This window comes from Myotis daubentonii, chromosome 14, assembly GCF_963259705.1.
Source record: "Myotis daubentonii chromosome 14, mMyoDau2.1, whole genome shotgun sequence".
Taxonomy (NCBI): Eukaryota; Metazoa; Chordata; class Mammalia; order Chiroptera; family Vespertilionidae; genus Myotis; species Myotis daubentonii.
In genome coordinates this window covers 5,115,629-5,137,613 of record NC_081853.1, presented here as the reverse complement: position 1 = coordinate 5,137,613, position 21,985 = coordinate 5,115,629, and the positions used below count along the sequence as shown (strand labels likewise).

General features: G+C 42.7%; 1 protein-coding gene across 2 annotated transcripts in view; it reads right to left on the bottom strand.

The window, feature by feature from the left end:
• TAFA4 (TAFA chemokine like family member 4) overlaps positions 1–21,985 on the bottom strand; it is a 155,255-nt gene that overhangs the window by 88,329 nt on the left and 44,941 nt on the right. For both annotated transcript variants that reach the window (XM_059663019.1, XM_059663018.1), the window contains exons 2-3: positions 18,700–18,832; positions 15,942–16,057 (exon numbers count right to left, since the gene is read on the bottom strand). In XM_059663019.1, the coding sequence (XP_059519002.1) occupies positions 15,942–16,057; positions 18,700–18,713 (130 nt within the window). In that variant the 5' untranslated portion in view covers positions 18,714–18,832. The remainder of the gene's footprint in view (positions 1–15,941; positions 16,058–18,699; positions 18,833–21,985) is intronic.

Genomic DNA, 21,985 nt, shown 5'->3' with positions numbered 1-21,985 from the left:
GAAATATGAAAAAGCTCTAATAAACTACTACTATACCTAAAAGAATTAGAAAAAGAACAAGAAAAACCCAAAGTAAGTAGAAGGCAGGAAATAATAATAAAGATCAGAGTGGAGCCCAGCAGGTGTGACTCGGGGTTGAGCGTCAACCTGTGAACCAGGAGGTCGCAGTTCAATTCCCAGTCAGGGCTGAATCCCCAGTGTGAGGCATGCAGTAGGCAACCAATCAATGACTCTCTCTCGTCATTGATGTTTCTATCTTTCTCTCCCTCTCCCTTCCTCTCGGAAATCAATAAAAATACATTTTTTAAAAAAGATCAGAGTGGAAATAAATGACATAGAGACTATAAAAAAAAAAATTAAAAAGATCACTGAATCCAAGAGCTGGTTCTTTGAAAAGATAAACAAGATTGGTGAACATTCAGCAATACTCATCAAGAAACAAAAAGAGAGGACCCATATAAATAAAATCAGAAACAAACGAGGTGAAGTAACAACTAACCACAGAAATACAAAGGATTGTAAGAAAATACTATGAACAACTATATACCAACAAGCTGGACAATGTAGATGAAATGGACAAATTCCTTGAAAAACACAATCTCCCAAAACTGAGTCAGGAAGAATCAGAAAACCTGAATAGGCCAATAACAACTGATGCAATTGAAGCAGTATTAAAAAAAAAAAAAAAAAAAAAAAAAAAAAAAAAAAAGCCGAAACCAGTTTGGCTCAGTGGATAGAGCGTCGGCCTGTGGACTGAAGGGTCCCAAGTTCGATTCCAGTCAAGGGCATGTACCTGGGTTGCAGGCACATCCCCAGTAGGGGGTGTGCAGGAGGCAGCTGATCGATGTTTCTCTCTCATTGATGTTTCTAACTCTCTATCTCTCTCCCTTCCTCTCTGTAAAAAATCAATAAAATATATATTTTTAAAAAAAAAAAAAAACCCTGACCAGACGGCTTCACAGAGGTCTTTTACCAAACATTCAAAGAAGAACTAACACCTATCCTCCTCAAATTATTCCAAGGAACACTTCCAACCTCTTTTTATGAGCATTATCCTAAGCCCAAAACCAAATAAAGACACTACAAAAGAAGATAATTACTGACCATTATCATTGATGAACATAGATACTAAAATCATCAACAAAATATCCAGAAATATATTAAAAAGATCAATACACCATGAACAAGTGGGATTTATTCCAAGGATGCAAGGCTGGTACAATATTCACAAATCAATAAATGTGATACATAACATAGACAAATTGAAAACCAAAAATAACATGATCATATCAATAGACACAGAAAAAGCATTCAATAAAATCCAACAAACACCCATTTTTTAAAAATATATTTTTATTTATTTCAGAGAGGAAAGGGGAGTGAGAGATAGAAACATCAATGATGAGAAAGAATCATTGATCGGCAGCCTCCTGCACGCCCCTGATTCAGGATCAAGCCTGTAACCCGGGCATGTGCCCTGACCAAGAATCGAACTGTGGCCTCCTGGTTCATAGGTCAATGCTCAACCACTGAGCACGCCAGCCAGGCCCAACACCCATTTTTGATAAAAACTCTCAGCAAAGGAGGCCTAGAGGGCTCATATCTCAACATAATAAAGGCCCTATATGATAAACCTACAGCAAACATCATACTCAATGGGCAAAAACTAAAAGCATTCCCCCTAAGAATAGGAACAAGACAGGGATGTCCACTTGCACCATTCTTATTGAACATAGTACTGGAAGTCTTAGCCACAACAATCAGACAAGAAAAAAACATAAAAGGCATCCAAATTGGAAAGGAGGAAGTAAACTTTTCATTATTTGCAGATGACATTATATTGTACAGAGAAAACCCTAAGGACTCTACCAAAACACTAGTAGAGATAATAAATGAATTAGACAATGTATCAGGATACAAAATTACACCCAGAAATCTTTGGTATTTTTATATACCAATGATGAGAATGATCTCTCAGAAAGAGAAACTAAAAACAATCCCATTTACCATTGCAACAAAAAAAAATTAAGATGCTTAGAAATAAACTTAACCAAGGAGGTAAAATACCCATACCCAGAAATACCCATACTACAGGACATTGAAAAAAATATATAAACAAGTGGAAGAATATGCCATGTTCATGGATTGGTAGAATTACCATCATTAAAATGTCCATGCTACCCAAAGCAATCTATAAATTCAATGCAATCCCAATTAAAATACCAATGTCATATTTCACAAATAGAGAACAAACACTCCAAAAAGTTGTGTTAGAACCATTAAAGACCCAGAAAAGTCACAGCAAACTGGAGAAAGAAGAACAAAGTTGGAGGGATCATAATACTAGATATCAAGTTATCCTACAAAGCCACTGTAATCAAAACAGCCTGATACTGGCACAAGAACAGGCATATAGATCAATGGAAAGGAACCAAGAACCTAGAAATCTACCAAAGCCATTATGCTCAATTAATATTTGACAATAAAGGCAAGACCATACAATGGAGTAAAGACAGTCTCTTCAATAAATGATGCTGGGAAAATTGGACAGGTACATGCAAAAAAATGAAACTAGACCACCAACTTATACCATACACAAGAATAAACTCAAAATAGATAAAAGACTTAAAATGTAAATCATGAAACCATAAATATCCTAAAAGAAAAATTAGGCAACAAATATCAGACATCTCACATAGCAGAATTTTCACAGATACATCACCTAGGACAGTGGTCGGCAAACCACGGCTCGCGAGCCACACGCGGCTCTTTGGCCCCTTGAGTGTGGCTCTTCCACAAAATACCACGTGCGGGCGCACACGTACAGTGTGATTGAAACTTCATAGCACATGTGCAGAAGTCGGTTTTCGGCCTGGGAGAGTCTATTTTGAAGAAGTGGCGTTAGAAGAAGTGGGGGGTGTTGGTTGGTCGGGCGACGGGAGACGCCGCTCAGGCGGGCCGCGGGATATGCAGTGAGGGGGAGGTACATTGTTTTGAGGTACGTTCGCTGAGGTTGACCCCTTCCAACTCTCCCATCCACACTCGTCTACCTGAAACAAGTGTACAAGATGAGTGTGGATGGGAGAGTTGGAATCAGATTGAGGACGTTTTTAGCAAAGGCCAGCTTAGGAGTACCCTAATTAAGTTAATAACAACGTACCTACCTATATAGTTTAAGTTTAAAAAATTTGGCTCTCAAAAGAAATTTCAATCGTTGTACTGTTGATATTTGGCTCTGTTGACTAATGAGTTTGCTGACCACTGACCTAGGACAAGAGAAACAATGGAAAAAAATAAACAAATGGGACTACATCAAGCTAAAAAGCTTCTGCACAGAAAAAAAAAAAAAACAGCATTTAAATGAACAGGGAACCTACTATATGGGAGAACATATTTGCCAATGAAACATCTGATAAAGGCTTAATTTCCAAAATATATAAAGCACTCATACAACTCAACAAAAGAAAGACAAACAATCAAATTTAAAAATGGGCAGAACACCTAAATACACTTCTCCAAAGATGACATACAAATGGACAAGAAACATATGAAAAAATGCTCAAAGTCACTAATCATAAGAGAGGTGCAAATTAAAACAACAATGAGGTATCACCTCACACCTGCCAGAATGGTGATTGTCAATAAATCAAGAAACAACAAATGCTGGCCAGGATGTGGAGAAAAAGGAACCCTAATACATTGCTGGTGGGAATGCAGACTGGTGCAACCACTATGGAAAACAGTGTGGATTTCCTAAAAAAATTAAAAATGGAACTGCCATTTGACCCAGTGATCCCACTTCTAGGAATATACCCTAAGAATCCTGAAACACCAATCAGAAAGAATACTTATACCCACCCCTGTATTCATAGAAGCATTATTTACAATAACTAAGATCTGGAAACAGCCCAAGTGTCCATCAGTACATAAGTGGATAAAAAAGCTGTGGTACATTTACACCATGGAATACTATGCAGCAGTAAAAATGAAGGATCTCTTACCCTTTGAGACAGCATGGAGGGACCTGGAGAGTATTATGCTAAGTGAAATAAGCTAGACAGAGAAAAACAAGTATCACCTGATGTCACTTATTTTTGGAATCTAATGAACAAAATAAGCTAAGAAAATAGAACCAGAGACATTGAAGCATGCAACAGACAGATGTATTTCAGAGGGAAGGTAGGAGCAGGAAGAGATTAACCAAAGAAGTGATATGCATATATGCATAACCCATGGACACAGACAATAGTGTGGTGAGGGCCTGGAGAGGGGGTGGGAGCAGGAGTGGAGGGGGTCAATGGGGGCAAAAAGGGGGCATCTGTAATACTTTTAATAATAAAGATAAAATTTTTAATTAGTTAATTAATTAAAATCAATGTATTAAGTCCCAAACATAACACCAAACTCTTCATGTAAACAATTTCATTTAAACCTCACAAAAACATTTTCAGATGTTTTTACACCACTAGGGGATGTTACACCAGTTTCCAGGATTAACAGACTGGGTTGGTGCCCAGAGAGCTTAAGTAATTTTGTTATTCACTAGCTCACACAGATAGGAATTCACAGAGCAAAGGCACAAGCATTTTAATTTCATGTTAAATAAATGCTTCCAAGGCACTTGACAATTTTTGAAGATAACTTAAACAGGTCCCAGGCAAACATATTTACACTGTTTATTTGCAAAGCAAGTCTCTTTTCACAGACAGCACATGGGTAAATGTCAGCCTATCATCTCAGGATCATCACAAATTCTAAAATTAATAGGGTTCAAATTAAGGTTTCAGCCACTTAGGAAACAGTCCAGTTCCACCGGGCAGCACGCAGAGTCAAAAGCCAGGCTCGCTGGAAACACGGTCAAGAGGCACAGGGCAGGGTAGAAGAGGCGGCTGATAGCCTCCTGCCCCACCCCCACCCCAGAGACCAAACAGATCTTTTCTCCAGGAAAAGACTGGCACACACACACACTCACACTCACACACGCACACACACACTCACACACACTCACACACACACTCACAAACACACACACTCACACACACACTCACACACACACTCACTCACACACACACACTCACACCCACACATACACACTCACACACACACTCACTCACACACACACATTCACACACACACACCAGGCGACCTAAATGCTGAAGTAGTCACACTGGGTATTTCAGGTTTCTACACGGTGCCCTAAAAGTACACACACTAGAAAAATGGTTAATGCTGCTCTCTCACTTTATATACGGTGATTGCTCCCTATCGGATGTGACTGACCAGCAACAGGTCAAACACATGCAACATCCCCAGTTAGAAGTCACTGCCCACCCCTGGTCCGCCTGTGAAAAAATAGCAACTTCTCTGGCTCAAATCCAACTAGGCTTCAAAGCCTGGCCAGTTGTGGCTCAGTGGTTGAGCATTGACCTAGGAACCAGGAGGTCACAGGTTCAATTCCCAGTCAGGGCATATGCCTGGGTTGCAGGTTCCATCCCCAGTGTGGGGCGTGCAGGAAGCAGTCCATCAATGATTATCTCTCATCATTGATGTTTCTAGCTCTCCCTCTCTTTTCCTCTCTGAAATCAATAAAAACATAATTTTTAAAAAAAAAAAAAAAAAAGCTCCTCTTGAAAGAAATGACTCCCACCATCCCTTGCAAATGTGTTCCAAAGAATGAAGTCTATACGTGTGTTTGATTTAGGGGGAGAAGACACAAACCTTAACCTTGCGCTCCATTCTCAACCTTTCAAGTTGTCCAAGTCCCCCACAGCCCTGCTTACTGTATTAATCGTCAGCCTTTTGCAGGTTGCTGTGCAAAGTGAGGGACAAACTACAGAGAAGTAAGCAACTCCTGACAACACTGTGGATCCATTCACTTATTTCATTTCATGCTCATATTCTTTTTCCTGCAACCACGTTCTCTACTGTCCCCTTGCCAGCTCTGGGGTCCCAGGCCTCTCTCCACAGCCGGTGAGAGATGGAGGAGTGCGCCCAGTGGAGAGGCCCACCACCCTTGCGCCCTCCCAGCCCACTTTAAATTGGTCCTGCGCTTATCTGATTGCAGACAGTCCCTAAAACATAAGCATGATGGCACACAGCACTAGGAGTGGGATTGTTTTTAACTTGTGCACAGTCTTCGCACAATCATTTCATCCTTTTTACTGGGTTTTTAAGTGCCGCTTCAATAATAATATCTCCAGTCCTAGCTGGTTTGGCTCAATGGATGGAGCATCGGCCTGTGGACCAAAGTGTCCCGGGTTCAATTCCTGTCAAGGGCATGTACCTCGATTGCAGGCTCTTCTCCCGCCGAGACCCTGGCCACGGCTCATGCAGGAGGCAACCAATTGATGTGTTTCTCTCACATCGATGTTTCTCTCTGTCTTTCTTTCTATCTTCCACTCTCTCTAAAAATTAATGGAGAAATTTTGGGGGGTGAGGAATAATAATAATGGAGGGGGAGGAGGAGGAGGAGGAGGAGGGGGAGGAGGAGAAAGAAGGGAGAAGGCGAAGAAGGGAGAGGAGGAGGAGGAGAAAGAAGGAAGGAGAAGAAGGAGGAGGAAGAGGAGGAAGAGGAGGAGGAGGAGGAGGAGGAGGAGGAGGAGGAGGAGGAGGAGGAGGAGGAGGAGGAAGAAAGAATTTGCAGGGTGCTGTTCGGAGACCACTATATGGGCCAAAATATTGTAAGCATCAAGGCAACACCTAAGACACCAAACCTCATTGCTCTTCCTCCGCACCATTTTGCCTATAAGTTTACTTCCCTGGCATGAGACAGAGGTTTGGTTTCCTTGTACTGCGCTGACATTCACATGTGATGTTGGCCATGGCTTTTTTATTTTTATATATTTTTATTGATTTTAGAGAGAGGAAGGGAGAGGGAGAGAGATATAGAAACACCAATGATGAGAGAGAATCATGGATTGGCTGCCTCCTGCATGCCCCCCTGTTGGGAATTGAGCCCACAACCCGGGCATGTGCCCTGACCAGGAATCGAACCGTGACCTCCTGGTTCATAGGTCGATGCTCAACCACTGAGTCATGCCGGCAGGGCTGGCCATGGCTTTTTAAAGCCCGAACTGTAGGCTCTGTTTACAGGAGTGGAAGTTTGTGGCTTGAGGGAAGAAAGAGGGAATGCTCTTCTCAAGGGGAAGGGCACCTTTTCCTAACTGCCCAGAGAACTCCCCAAGGCCTGCTCTCACTCGGTGATGGCGGAGCACATGGGCTTGCAGGACGGCTCAGGCTCAGGCTCAGGCTCAGGCTCAGGCTCAGGCTCAGGCTCAGGCTCAGGCGGTAACTGGGGTTCCTCATTCCCGCCGGGAAACCGCCTTTCTTCCCGGGAGAAAGCCACAGGGCCGCTCACTGTCAGATGCGCCGCCGCGCCCCGGCCTGGTCACAGCACCAGGCCTGAACTAGCAGCTGAGATGAGAAGCCAAGTATTAACACCTCGGATACTCTTTCCTTTCCCTTCTTGTTAAACATCGAGATTACACACACTATTTCAAGTTATTTTGCCATTTCTCTCTAAAAATATGTTTTTGCAAAAAATGATCGCATGGGCAATTCACTAGGAAACATCACCACAAACTCCACGTACCTGCACTTTCCCTAAATTTGTAAGTAGTCATTTAGTTTTTAAAAAGTAACCTTAAAAAATAAGTAAAATAAAGGGATATAAGACATTGTGCCCTATGACTGGCCCATGAATCAAATAACTCGTTCTAGTCTTACAGAAAGTAATGAGAAAACCCAATTGTTAGCTGGTGTTGCAGCCTCCAGCTGCATGGGCCTAGTGCCACACGCTCAAATATTTTGGATTAGGATAAATAAAATATATTAGTGAAATTAACTTCACCTGCTTCTTTTTCCTTTTGAATTGGTGATAGAACGCTTAAAATTACATATGTGGTGCCCAGGCTTCTTCCAGACACCCCTGCAATAGACCAGGGCCCTGCCTCTTGCTGTTTAGCTCTTCCAAGCCTTGCCCGTCCCCTGCTGGCAGAGCTCAGTCAATGCAGGCAGATAATTTTTCAAAACTATCTGTAACAGTACAATTCATTTTAGTCCGCTAAGTAAAAAGAGCAGCTTACACGTGCAGCTTTATTAGTTGAAGTTTTCACAAATAACACATCACATTTAAGCCTCACACAAACCTATAGAAGTTATGTTCCCCACCCAATTGTTGTCTTTGAAAGAAATAGAAGTTTCTTATGGAAAATTAGGGCTAAAATAATCATTCCAATCAAAAGTATCTACAGGATTCCTACAAAATTTTAGCCATTAGATGGGACAGAAACACCCTGAAGTTGGAGGCAAAGCCGCTCTACAAATAATTTGTCCTGTTCAAAATAACACAGTGCACCAAAACATAATCACAGCATTCATATTTTGCATTATCATTTATAATAGAGAAAATATAAAACCTAAGTGTCCATGAATTTAAACAGTACAGAACCTGCATAGAAATGAGCCTCTATCAAAAGGAGAAGGCAGAGCACATAAAGAGATTGTTTTTACAGATGAAGCAGGTTCAGAGAGGTTAATTGGCCTACACAAGGACACACAGTGGGATGTGCAGGAGCAGGATTATGTCTGTTTCTTGGGGTCCACTTCCTGATCCCATTTACTGCCTCATTCCCAAGTGTCTCCAGGTTTACAGGGCCTTTACACCTGGATAGAATACATTAAGTGGGAGACTTTACCCCAAAATAGATTATACCAAATAGTAGCGAGGCACCAGCGCATTTGGTGGAATTGAAGCATGCCAGACCAGGTCATATGAAGGCTCTTGGGAAGCTGAACTACTGAAAGGAACTTGTAAACCACAGCACCCAAGTCCCCAGCTCTCTCAGCCACATCAGAAAAGTAGCTTCGATTCTGTTGGGGGCGGGGAGAGGGGATTTTTGAAACGCCAATGTTCCCAGGGATAGATCTCAGGGGTGTGGGGTGCATCGTGTCCAAAACTCATCATGTCTCATCGTGAAGTTTTCAAACAGAGAGATCCCTAAATGACGGATTCCGCATGGCTCAAGGTTCTGAAATTGCCAGCATCTTTTCACTTCCTTATGTTTGCTGCCCTCTTGCGGGGAAATATTCTGGTTACAGGGGGAAGAAAGGGAGAAAAGGAATAAGGGGAAATTGCTAGTTGAGGAAATGAGTTAACTCTGGCTTCCTTTAAAAGAAATTAACCTACCAGCTGGCACCTTCACCTTATCGATAGTTTGAGGCTAAGAAGTCCATGTGGTCTCCAAACCAGTCATATGTCAAGTAGAATTTTAAAAACAACAGACTATTGTGTTTTCCCACTCCTCACAAATACTACCTCTGGACTCCTGGGCAGGTTCATCACTGCCATTTACCTTAAAGAACGACTCCCACCACCAACCTGTGAAACTGGGCAGGCTTTGCTTTTGTTTTGCCTTTTAATGCTTGAACTAGAGTGAAATCCATACCGAACACTCCATCTGCTCACACTGAGAGGGAACCCACCTTCTTCCCTTCTCTCCCTGTCTTAGAGGGTGGGTTGTAAAATAGCTCGTTTATGCACAACCATCAACAAGCCATTCCTCTACTCCAAGCATCCAACAAGCCTCCACCTAAGGCTCCTGGGCTAAGGTTCCTTTAACCGACCAGCACCGACCACAAGCCCTGGGGACAGTGGGGGACCTCTGCACACCACACACCAGCTTCCGCAGGTGGCTCTGCAGCTGGCTCCCTCAGAGACAACCACGGTGAAGTCAGAATCTGAGCTTCTCAGCGTCTCGCTACACGGCCCCCAATGGATTCTGACCCTTGAGCTTCCCAGCAGCTGAGCGCTGCACTAGGAAGAAAACCACCTGGCCACTGCGAGGGTCACGACTTTCTTCTCCCGAAGGTCATTAGAGAAAATGTATAGCACCCCTAACTCTCTCCCATCACACACATGCACACACACACAAGCACATGCATACACACACTCACACGCACGCACACACACACACAGGCGCGCGCGCACGCACACACATGCACACGCACATACACGTACACACACACTCAGCCTCCCTGGAATGGGAGTGGTGGGAGGAGGGGCAGGAAGGCACAAGAAGGGATGATCAAGGTACTCCCTGTCCTCCATTTACAGAGCTTTGGCCAGATGATACGTAAACAATGGATAGAGCAAGAGAAAAAAATGAATAAAGGATAAATAGCTCAAAGAAAAACAAACAGTTCACCAGCACATTAAAGGAGTCTTCAGTAAAAAAAAAAAAAAAAAATACAAATCAAACACTACTATATTGGCAAAAATAAATAAATAAACATGACAGCATCCAGAACTGATGGTGGGACCCGCATTGTACTTCAGGAAAACCTTGATGGAATGGGCTAATTCGGGTTAGGGGGTGTCCATTAAAGCTGAAAGTCCGTTATGTAATAAAGTAGGTTTTCCAAATGCATATGTTAAAAAATTAATAAATTAGTTTACCTGTTTTTATTTATGTTGACACGTTTGTGCAATTAAAATGATGTATGAAAAGTTTAATTTCACAAAAGTTTTCTATATGATTACAGTCATTTTAAATTTATACTGAATAGGTCTAGAAATTTGTGCACTCACCAATCACCGCGAGGAAACAAACGCACTCCCTGGGGCGTAGCGCACGTGGGAACCTCAGCAGCACGCATTACAACTGCTGCCGAACGCCACGCCACGTGACTACAGAACCAAGCGCCATGCACGTGATGTGGTGAGCTCACGTGCTGATCATTCACTGCACGTTGTTTACTAGTGGTGACGCTTGGGTTTAAATAGGCAGATATAGTTGTAGATATGTAAAATTTATTTATGTTGGTGAAATTATTAGTTTTTTCTAACATATGGCCTATTTGCTAAAATGTGTTAAAGAGTGAATTAAAAACAACCAAAAAAAAAAAACCCTGCTAATTTAATTAAACGCAAATCTTGATTAAAAGCATTTTAAAATTAACAGGGTATTAATTTTCACACATGACCTACAGACCAGAAATTTTGTCCATTAAATCCAAAGTCTGTTAAAGAGAGGTCCGCACAATTGAGGGTTTAGCGTACTACTGTTGGTGGAAGTATAAATAAGTTCAAAAGCACTCTGGCCCAGTAACAGGTTAACCTGCTATGTCAGAGGTGTTGGGATGCTCACCAACATTCATGCCCTCCCCTTCCCCTGGGCCCACAGCTGTGCTGTCCATCCGCCCCCATTCAGGTGTGGCCAGAGGCTCATTAACACTCCCAGGTGTGCCCTCCCTGCTCATTTCCCCCCCAGCTGGCTAGAATGGAGGCCACTTCAGGACAGCCATGGGCGCCACAGGTTGCAAATGAGCGAGCTTCCATCCACGTGGGCTCCCACCGCACTGCAGTCGAGGGGGACCTCCCAGGGGCCACACCCAGCACTCTAGCGTAAAAAATACAAGTTCTTCTGTTTGAGCCATTATGTGGATTTGGTCTGTTACAGCAATTCACCCTCTCGCACTAACACATTTCCACGCACCTGAACTCAGGGCTTCCCCTCTGAGACCTCACTGAAGTTAGGGAATAAATGTTTGTGCCACTCCAGCAACAAGCCGAATGTCCACCAAAATGAGGAGAGATCAAGTAATTTATGGCACATCCACACAACAGACAACTATGCCGTGTCAGAGAGTGACATAGATCTGTAAGTACTAACTGGGAAGATCCCCAAACTCCATTGCTAAATGCGGGGAGGGGAATCAAGGTACAAAACAGGGTGCAAGGAGACATGTATGTGCACACACACAGGTACACACATTCCTTTTCTCTAGCATAGTGGTGACGGTTAATTTTATGTGTCCACCTGACTCGGCATGGGATGCCCAGATATCTGCTTAATCAATATCTCCAGGTGTGTGGGGGGGTGTTTCTGAAAGAAGTGAGCATTTGCATTGTGGACAGAGTGAGCAGATGAGCCTCCCCGGTGTGGCTGGGCCTCATCCAATCCGCTGAGGACCTGGTGGAAGAAGGACGACCTCTTCTCTGACGGTGGAGCTTTGCGCTCCGACTCTCAGGCCTTCAGATTCCGACTGGAGTCTACACCATCCACTCCCAGCTCCCAGGCCCTGGGACCACATAGCTGGCTCTCCTGGGTCCTCAGCTTGCGACTGAAGATCATTAGGCTTCCCAGACTCCATAGTTGTGTGAGCCAGACTTACAATAAGTCTCTGCACACATACACATGTACACATACAAACATATACACATACACACATGCATGCAGAGACACACACAAACACACAATTACATGCAGAGACACACATTCACACACACATATACACATACATTCATACACACATGCATGTATGCATGCACATTCATGCAGTGCAAACATATATGTGTACATGCATGCATGCACAGTCATATATACACATGTGCACGTGCACATGCATGTGTGCATATGTGCATACACATGTGTGTACATATGTGCATACACATGTGTGTACATATGTGCATGCACATGTGTGTGTACATGCATGCATGGATACATTCTGTAGACATACATATATACATGTACACACGCATACACATACACTTATACACATATGCATGTACACGTTCACATGCATGTAAACATACATATACATGCATTCATACATACTCATAAACATGCACATGCATATGCACATTCATACACATACACATGCATGCACATGTATACATGCATGCATACACATGTCCATGCATGCATATATATAAGTATATGCATATGCGTATATTGCATGCATATACACATGCACATGCATATGTGTACATGTGCATGTGCGCATATACGCATATACACGTGCATGTGCATATGCACATACATATACGCCCGTGCCCACTGGCACACAGACATGCATATATGTCCACATGCATGCACATGTACACATGCATGCACATTCATGCAAACATATGCACATGGACATGTGTGTGCATATACTCATGCACATGCATGCACATGTACACACATATAAAATACATGCACGCATCCACACACACAGATTGCCTCATTTTATTGAGCTTCGCTTTACTGTGCTTCGCAGATAATGCATTTTTTCCTTCATACCCAAGCAAGACCCTCCAATAGCAAAAGGATTACAACCCACTGAAGGCTCAGATGATGGTTAGCATTTTGAGTCAGATATGTCCTGCTTCCTTAAACATGGTGTTATTACACACTTAACGGTGTATATCATTCTAATCGTCATTTGTATTTATCCCTATAGTCCTACCTTCCCCAAAGTCAAAGGGCTCTGGTATGAAACAAAGACTGCCACACACATACAACTCAAACCGTGTCCTCTGTTTCTTTCAAGTTGCAGCCACTCTCAGCACAATCTCTCGGGCCCAGTTCCTGGGCACCTGGGAGTCTGCCGTTGCTAACCTTTCCCCTGAAATGGCCTGTTCACCAGCCTGACCCTCAGCAGCACCAGGAAAAGAGACGTGCATTGAACAGGTCAGACTGAGGACACCCAGCACTCCATCCTGGAGAAGCAGCTCATCGAAACACGCAGCACAATACCAGCTAGGGGCGCCTCGCAGCAGCCAGCTGGTAGGGACTATATGCTGACTCCTTAAAATGTCCATCATTACTGTTCTTGTCTTCTTGAAACTGGAGCTTGAGGGGTGAAAATTGAGTCATGAGAGATTTTAAAAATCATTTTGAGCCTAAAAGTATGTCTTAACTTAAAATATAATAACTGTAGGAAATAGGCCTCTGGGATCCATCTCCAACAGAGTCAGCATCTAATGGAAACGGTTACTGCGTTTCCCCAGGGCAAACAGAATGTAGGGAGGAGGGAAGAGGATGTAAGAACAAAGAACGGTGGACAAGGGCCAGCAGCATGGTGGATATCTCCCCCACCCCCCACCTCAGGCGCCTGCCTCAACTAGACAGGAGGTGGAGGCAACTAGAAAAGGGCTCAGCCCATTTTTAAATGGCCCAATGGGAGACAGCAAGACCTAGGTGACATATGAGGAAACTGTTAACCCCGTAGTACTCAACCAATGAGGAACCAGAGGAGGGACTCTCGCACCTTGGGGATAAATAGGCTGTGATCACCGCCCCAGGTGTGCCTGTATCACTGGCCGACACCCACTCTCGAGAACTAATTTGGCTTTGTTCATTTTGTTCTTTAGTTCCCAAATATAAGTGAAATCATATGACACTTGTCTTTCTCTGTCCAACTTATTTCACTTAGCGTAATACCCTCTAGGTTCATCCACGTTGTCGCACATTCTTTTGTTATGGCCTAGGAACACTCCGTGTGTAAATGTACCACAGCTTTTTTATCCCCTCATCTACTAGTCCTCGCTTTAGTCATACTTCTGTCTCCAAGTCTGTTCTTTTAATTGGGATAGGTGAGCATTTCTCACAATAACTAAGAAAAAAGCTATGTTTGAGGGTAAGGATATCTAATAAACTCCATATTCAAGACCTTTTGAAGAAGGACTTTATAGCTTTGACACTTACATGGATTTTGGTTCAAGCTTCATTCTTTCACTAAGAAGTCAAAACATGCCTGGGACTGTCACCTCAAATAACCAAAGCAGAGACAATTAAGTGTCTGGCAGCGAGTCTACTGATAAATATAACTTACTCAGGAAAATGCAATTTATTAGGGCGTTTCCAAGTCGGTGTCACTTTAAACATATATGTAACGAGAAAAGGCAGAGAGAAACACAGAGAGAGCGATGCATAACTGATTAATCTTTCTTTAGAAATAAGCAAAGCATAAACATGGGTCTCACTAGAAATTTTCAGAATGAGTCTCTAAAATTTTAGACAATCCATTTAGGTCCCCTGCAAAAGAGGCAGTCCTTTTCTTTGCTTTTCTTTCTTTCTTCTTTTTTAAAAAACCATCCATCATCTTCTCCCCACATCTTGAAAGGGCCTTGAATTATCTGAAAGCTCCCTTGCTAGAGCCCCGTACACTTTAAGTTCATAACAAAGATGTTCTGCCTTCGAATGAGGCTGCGGGAACACATACACACCAATGAAGTGCTGCAAAGTGGCATTTACAGTGGCCAAGACATGGCCACAGCCCCAGTGCCCACCAGTAGATGAGGAGATAAAAAAAAAGCTGGTACATTTACACATGGAGTGTCCCTCAGCCATAACAAAAGAATGTGCGACAACATGGATGAACCTAGAGGGTATTACGCTAAGTGAAACAAGTTGGACAGACAAAGACAAATGTCATATGCTTTCACTTATATTTGGAAACTAAATAAAAGATAGAGAACAAACTATCTTTTGATGGCTGCCAGAGGAGAAGGGGGTTGGGGGACTGGGTGAAAAAGCTGAAGGAATTAAGAATAACAGATTGGTAATTACAAAATAGTCCCAGGAATGTGAAATAAAGCATAAAAAATGTAGTCAGTAATATTGCAACATTGTGTACGGGGTCAGGTGGGTACTAGACTCACCGGGGGAACCACTTCTTAAATTATTTAACTGTCTAACCTCTCTACTGTACACCTGAAACTCACATAATCTTGAGTGTCAACTGTAATTGAAAGAGTAAATTTTCTTAATTTTCTTAATTAAATTATTTTAGTAAGTAAATGAAATTCATCTTTATTTTTAAAACAACTCATAAGTTATGAGTTGTTTTAAAAATAAAGATGAATTTCATTTACTTACTAAAATAATAATAAAGTGCTGCTGCTTTTTTGGATTTCTTTTAAAAATCACTACAAAAATGGGACTATAGTCAGGAAAGGCAAAGAGAGAAGGAGAGCCTGGAAAGCAAAGGTGCCTGAACGACACTCCTTAAGCACCAAACCTTTAAATGCTTGACTCCGCTGGGCTTCGCGCTTCCTCTGGTGAGTCACATGCCACCAAGAGCTCCTGTCCATGACCTCGGCTAACATGAACTCTGACTCTGACAGGATTTTCTTAAGTGGCCTCATCAGAACATAATGGGTGTAAAGGGCCTACCTGCGAGTCCCCAGGGGTGCAGGCTGGAGGCGGACATCAACTCACAGCAGATGATCAACACGGAGGCCAGAAAGAGCCAGTGCGGTGGCCAGACTGCCTTCCCAGAAACTCTCATCCTAGGGAGAAGGACAGAGAGCAGGGCGAGCCCGTGAAGCAGGCTCTTTGGCAAGCACGGTCCAGGGGAGGTGGGCTGAGGGCTAATCACACCTTATCTGCGCTGTGCAGTAACCCAATTTTCAGTAAACACCTTTTATAATTAAGAGTTTTCCAGGTTAGCAACATGCCTGGGTGCGAAGTCTCTTTATGAATCCCCCTGGTGCAGCTCGGGTTGCCTGACAGAGCACGGGGGTCACGTACCGTTTTATATCATAGGATTTGAAAGCTACACAGCGAGGGGGAATTCAAATAATTATACAGGTTTCTGCACCTGAAAGAAACCACAGAAATGTTCACACCCAGCCCAAGAGCTTTGTCCTGGTTTCATTGACTATGAATCCTAGAAGACTGGCCTCGTAGCTGATTAAATGAATCTCAAAGTTTGATGGGAATATGGGCAAGTACAGGTGAACAGAAATGAACTTCATATGGACATCTCAGATGAATGGATAAAGAAGACAGAGTGTGTACATATGTATGAATATTGTTCAGCCCTGAGAGAAAAGGAAGGCCTCAATTTGGATGGACCTTAATGGCATTATGCTAAGTGAACACGTCAGACAGAGAAAGAGAAATACGCTTTGATACCACGTATATGTGGAATCTAAAAAAGACAAACCCACAGAAATAGAGAGCAGAGAGTGGTTACCAGGGCCTGGGTGAGGAAAGGGCAAGATGTAGGGATTAAAGTCCCAGTGATGAAATGAACAAGTTTTGGGATCTCATATGGAACATGAGGATTACAGCTAATGACACTGCATCATACAGGTGAACGTGGCTACAACAGGAGGTCGTCAGTGTCCTCACCACACACACACACACAGACACACACACACACAATAAAAGGGTCTGTGGGAGGGATGGAGGAGGCAGCTAATGCCACAGTGGCATCATTTTGTAGTTCACAGACATCAAGGCGACATGTTGTACACCTTAAACATACACAATGTTATGTGACAAATACATCTCAATAAACCTGACAAAATAAATACATAAACTTAATTAACTTCATCAAAACAGTTGTTCAAAGACAATTCAGTTCACAAATGTGGTTGTGTGGTCTATTCTAAAACAAACCCAGGAAAGTAAATAAAAAGAAATTATAAAAAAATGCACACCAAAAAACAACAACATTTAAACCAAGAGTTAAAAATAAACCCAATGGGGGGAAAATGCACACTACCCCCCAATTTCCTGCCCTTTTGTATAGTATAGGGAAATTAGAACTTGATTAGCTTTTTGTTTGCTCTTTTTTTAATTAACTTTTTCAAGCAAAAGTCAGGGCACTTGGGATTGGAGACTGCAGTGGTATTGGGCTCTGGCTGGCCCAGATGCCATGGGGTCCCTGATAATATAATCCACCCAGTGGATCCAAGGAACCCACTCCTCATATACAAGATGTATAAACTCAACCAAGACATGGCTCATGGGGTTGGACTCTGTTCAGGTAACCCTGGGGGCACGGTCCTGAGGGAGTCCTGGAAGGAAGGACGGGTCTAGGAACCGCCTGCTGGTACACAGAGCCTCAGCCAGGACCCTGATTCTGTGCTGCAGGGGACACAGCCTCGGGGGCCGGGGCCATCTACAGGAGCCTTCTCTGCCAAGCATTCGTCCGTTTTCTCTCTCTCTTTTCTCTCTCCTCTCCTCTCCTCTCCTCTCCTCTCCTCTCCTCTCCTCTCCTCTCCTCTCCTCTCCTCTCCCTGCCTCTCACAACTTAGTCAAATCGATCTTATTGAAAAGGTATCATATTGCTCACTGATTTGAGACTCAGTCTCCCTCTGAAGCAGCCTCTGTCTTGGGCAGGACCTAAGAGCTGGCCGTTTCTCCTCCATGTGCCAGATCCCACTGAAGGTCCCTTCCCCCAGGAGCCGCAAACACTTCCTTCCTGGTTCCTCCAGCCCCAGGATGGGAGCAGCTTCCTACTATTGCTAAGGTCGGGGCTGCCCCCTATCTGCAGACTGACCTCCCTGACTCTCCTGTCACATGTGCAACCAGTTCCCTGAGTTCAGTTCTCTCTGTCCCACATCCTCAGAATGGTTCTGTCTTCCCAGCAAGATCCTAACAACAAATTCCAAATCAAGTCTCATGAGCAGCCATTCCAGTCTCGGGCGATGTTCCCTGCTCCACCTTCCTATGTGGGTGACTCTTCCTGGTGAGTAGCAGCAAGGCCCCAGGGCCTAGAACAAGTATTGACTTAATAAAGCCATGATTCCTAGAGAGATGCTTGGGGATGAGGGGCCACAATTCAGCAATTCCTCGTTTCATTCAATAATCCAGGCCCCCAATAAAGGACTCCTAACCTCTCACCTACTGTGCTTCTTCAGCTTCAATTCTCTCCACTGAACGTTTTCTCCAAACGTGAAACAAAACTGGTTTATCTTAAAAATCGCACCCCACTGAACAGCCAGACACTGCTTTACAAACTGAAATAATTTCAAAGATGAGAACTAAAACTTAAAAAACTATAATTCCCCAAAGTCCCAAAAATTAAATGTAAAGGAAGGCTTTTATAAAGAATCATCAACTCTCGGCTACTCCATTTTGCTACATTCTTAGTGCTTCGTAACGATATCAGCTCTAAATAGTGTTAGAATTATTTTACCTTGGACACTTCATAAGTTCTGGTTCCAGGGAAACAATTATTTCAGGATGTATTTCGGAGTGACTACAATTCCCATTTGTAGAGAGGACCAACCATTTCTGCAGTTCCAGATAGTTATCTTAGCTTGGAAGACCTACTTCAAAAAAGAAAACAGGAAGCCATTAGCATTTTTATGTTGAAATGATACAAATTTCCAGTAGCAAAATAATGTTTTTTACAATTATGCCTGCAGTTTCAGGCAAGTGGTACACAGCCAAGCACATATACATCTGTGAAGTGTCCTAAGTATGCGGCGGTATACAAAATTCCACACTCATTAACTAGCCACATATTAGTTAACAGAATACAATTTTAAAGTAAAAGTTCCCTCAACAGCATTCAAAATTTGACCGAGACTCCAAAACCATTCATGATGCAAATTTCCCCTCTCTCGTTTCCTTAACCAAGGGTGGAAAACGGAATTGGGGATGATCCATTCCCAAGAGCTCGGCAACCTGCCACACTCACAGAGCAGTGGATGAGCCAGCAGGAAGATCTAACCTCCTAACGTTAGGAGACATAAACCCAGACGATGCTAAACCATCAGCAAGGACGCTTTTGGAAACATGTTGATGGGAGGCAGAGGGCAAAAGTGGTTCCAGTAGAAAACACCACAGCAAAGTCCAAAGGACATTGTCAATACCAGAACTGACACTCGACGCGCCCCCTTAGTGCCCAGACCTAACAGGCCTTTGCTATCCAGCAAAAACATTCTTACAAAGAGAACTCAGATGGTTCTAAACCAAAGGCATCTCAACAACAAATGGACCGTGAAACTATACCCCTTTTAACGTTGCTAAGTTAAATGCGTCCCTCCCATGGTGGAGATCAACGAGAAATAATCATGTGTGTCAGTAGATATTAAAGGTGCAAATACAATATAGAAATCATTCTTGCCACAAAGCCTACTTACTGTAGAATCCTGCCTAGCCCGTTCAAACCTGCCCCAAAGCACAGCTGAGATTTGTCTCTTCTGTAGACAGCCCTGAAGATAAATGCACGTGTGCCTAGAGAACACGTTCAGTAGCAGGCGTGTGGCCTGTGGGGCTGCAGGAGAGAGAGGCGGTGAGGGATCAGCTCAACCAGAGGAAAGTGGCTGTAACTGTATAAATATAAGGGATTCAAAAACACTGACAGTGCTCATCTCCCAGACACCGCAACTTTATTAAATATGTTTGTCCTGATGTCCACCCAAGAGCACAATGTGACCTTCTCTTATCGGAAAGAAATACACAGTATAATTCATCAGAACCCATAATGAACTCCCCACAATATTGGAAACCAAATTGACCTTTCCTAGCTAATATTTATCTTGTTTTCTTCACACAGAAAGAGCCACTGGGGATTCTTTTTTCAATTCATTAAAACATGGATCCATCAGTGAGAAGAAATGTGACCTAATGGTTCATATGCCAGACACAAAGCCAGGAGTTTAATTTTAGGCTGAGCAGTAACTCACTCAGTCAGATGTCCCACCATAGACCCTAGACACTTACAGGAAAGGAGTAACTCTTGTCACTTCCAAATGTTAGCACGTCCAATACCATCAAAAATGTTGTGCATGAAACCGAAAGCATTTCCTTCCCGTCATTTCATTTCTCTCTGCTGTGTCCCAGCAATAGCACCGCCCTTCCTCCCAGTCTGCTTCCAAAGTCACTTGTCTAATATTTTCAATGATGAGAGATACTGACCATATCGAGACTGAAAAAATTGTTAATGTGTCCACTGATTCTCAGAATGAATTAAAGAGGCTCAGCATTTGGAGACTGGGCTACCCTTTTCATCTCCCACCTTGTGTGGAGAGAGTCCCTCCGCTACAACAGGAGCGAATGCCCGTTCGTGTGTCCTGGCACCAAGTAACTGAGCTGCCGAGGCGGGGATCCTTCTTCGGGTGTTGAATCCATGTCTGCTGCCACAAGGAAGGGTGCTGCCCACACTGGTTTCTTACCAAGGAATGAATACAGAGGCTTCACCTTTCTTTTCTTTTTATCTACTTGCCTGCACTACCAGAGGGGACAACTCCCTATGTTCCTCTTTGGGAACACAGTTATTTACTCGTTACAGATAAACACCCTCAGAATCTCGCTCATGTCCATTTCCTTGCACCCACCTCCCTCCACACATGAATCTGTACCGCATCAAGTTCTCATTGTCGTTCTAAAAGCCTACAACGATGAAATATCCCAGTTCCTTTTGAAATTGTCCGACACAATCATCTTAAACCTGAATCTAATCATGAATTAAAATCAGACTAATTTAAATTTGAGAGCATTCGGCAACAGAATTGCTCTGTATTCTTAAAAAGTGTCAAATAGATATGTGTGTGTACACGTAAGATGCATGCATGTATATATATATGCAAACATACACACATACATGTGAGGAATATTCTCAAATAAAGGATAGACACATAAAAACTAAGTGCAATTGTGATCCTACATTGGATCTTGGGTGAAAAATACATACATACAGAGTTATCCTCAGAATGAACTGCACACACCACACACATACACCCATACATACACATACACACAAACACACATGTGAACATATACATAATCATACACATACATACATACAAACATAAGTACATACAACAAATAATACAGATATAGCTATAAAGGACATTATTGGGACAATTAACAAATTCTAAATATAGATGACAGATTAAATTAGTTTTGTGTCAACATTAAATTTCCTGATTTTGATCATTATTCTATAGTCAGGAAAGAAAATGTCCTTGTTATTTAAAAAAAATACAACCTGAAATATTTAATAATAAAGGGTCAAATATCTCCAACTTCCAAATGATTCTGAGAGAAAAGAGAGAGAAGGGAGGAAAGGGGAAAGAAAGGGAGGAAGAAAAATTAATTAATTAATGAGAAAACAAATGAGCAAAACGTAAGCAATTGGTAAAGCCAGGTGAAGGGTATATGAGAGTTATTTTTCTATTTTTTCAACTTTTCATTAAGTTGGAAATCATATCACAATAAGATATTAAATATTCTTATAAGGCGTCAGTTCATAAGATACTCTAAAATGATTATTAATTTCCGATGCTAAACAAGGAGGAGAGGTGATAGCTGGAGTGGTCTGGTTACTTCCTTCTCTGAGAATTCGCCCAAGCCCCAGAGCAGGCTTGTTTGTTTGCATTGATAAAGCATGCACATCATGCCTACTATGGGCCAAGCACTGCGTTAAGCACCGTAAAATATTAATTCACTTAAAATAGATTTACTTATATGCT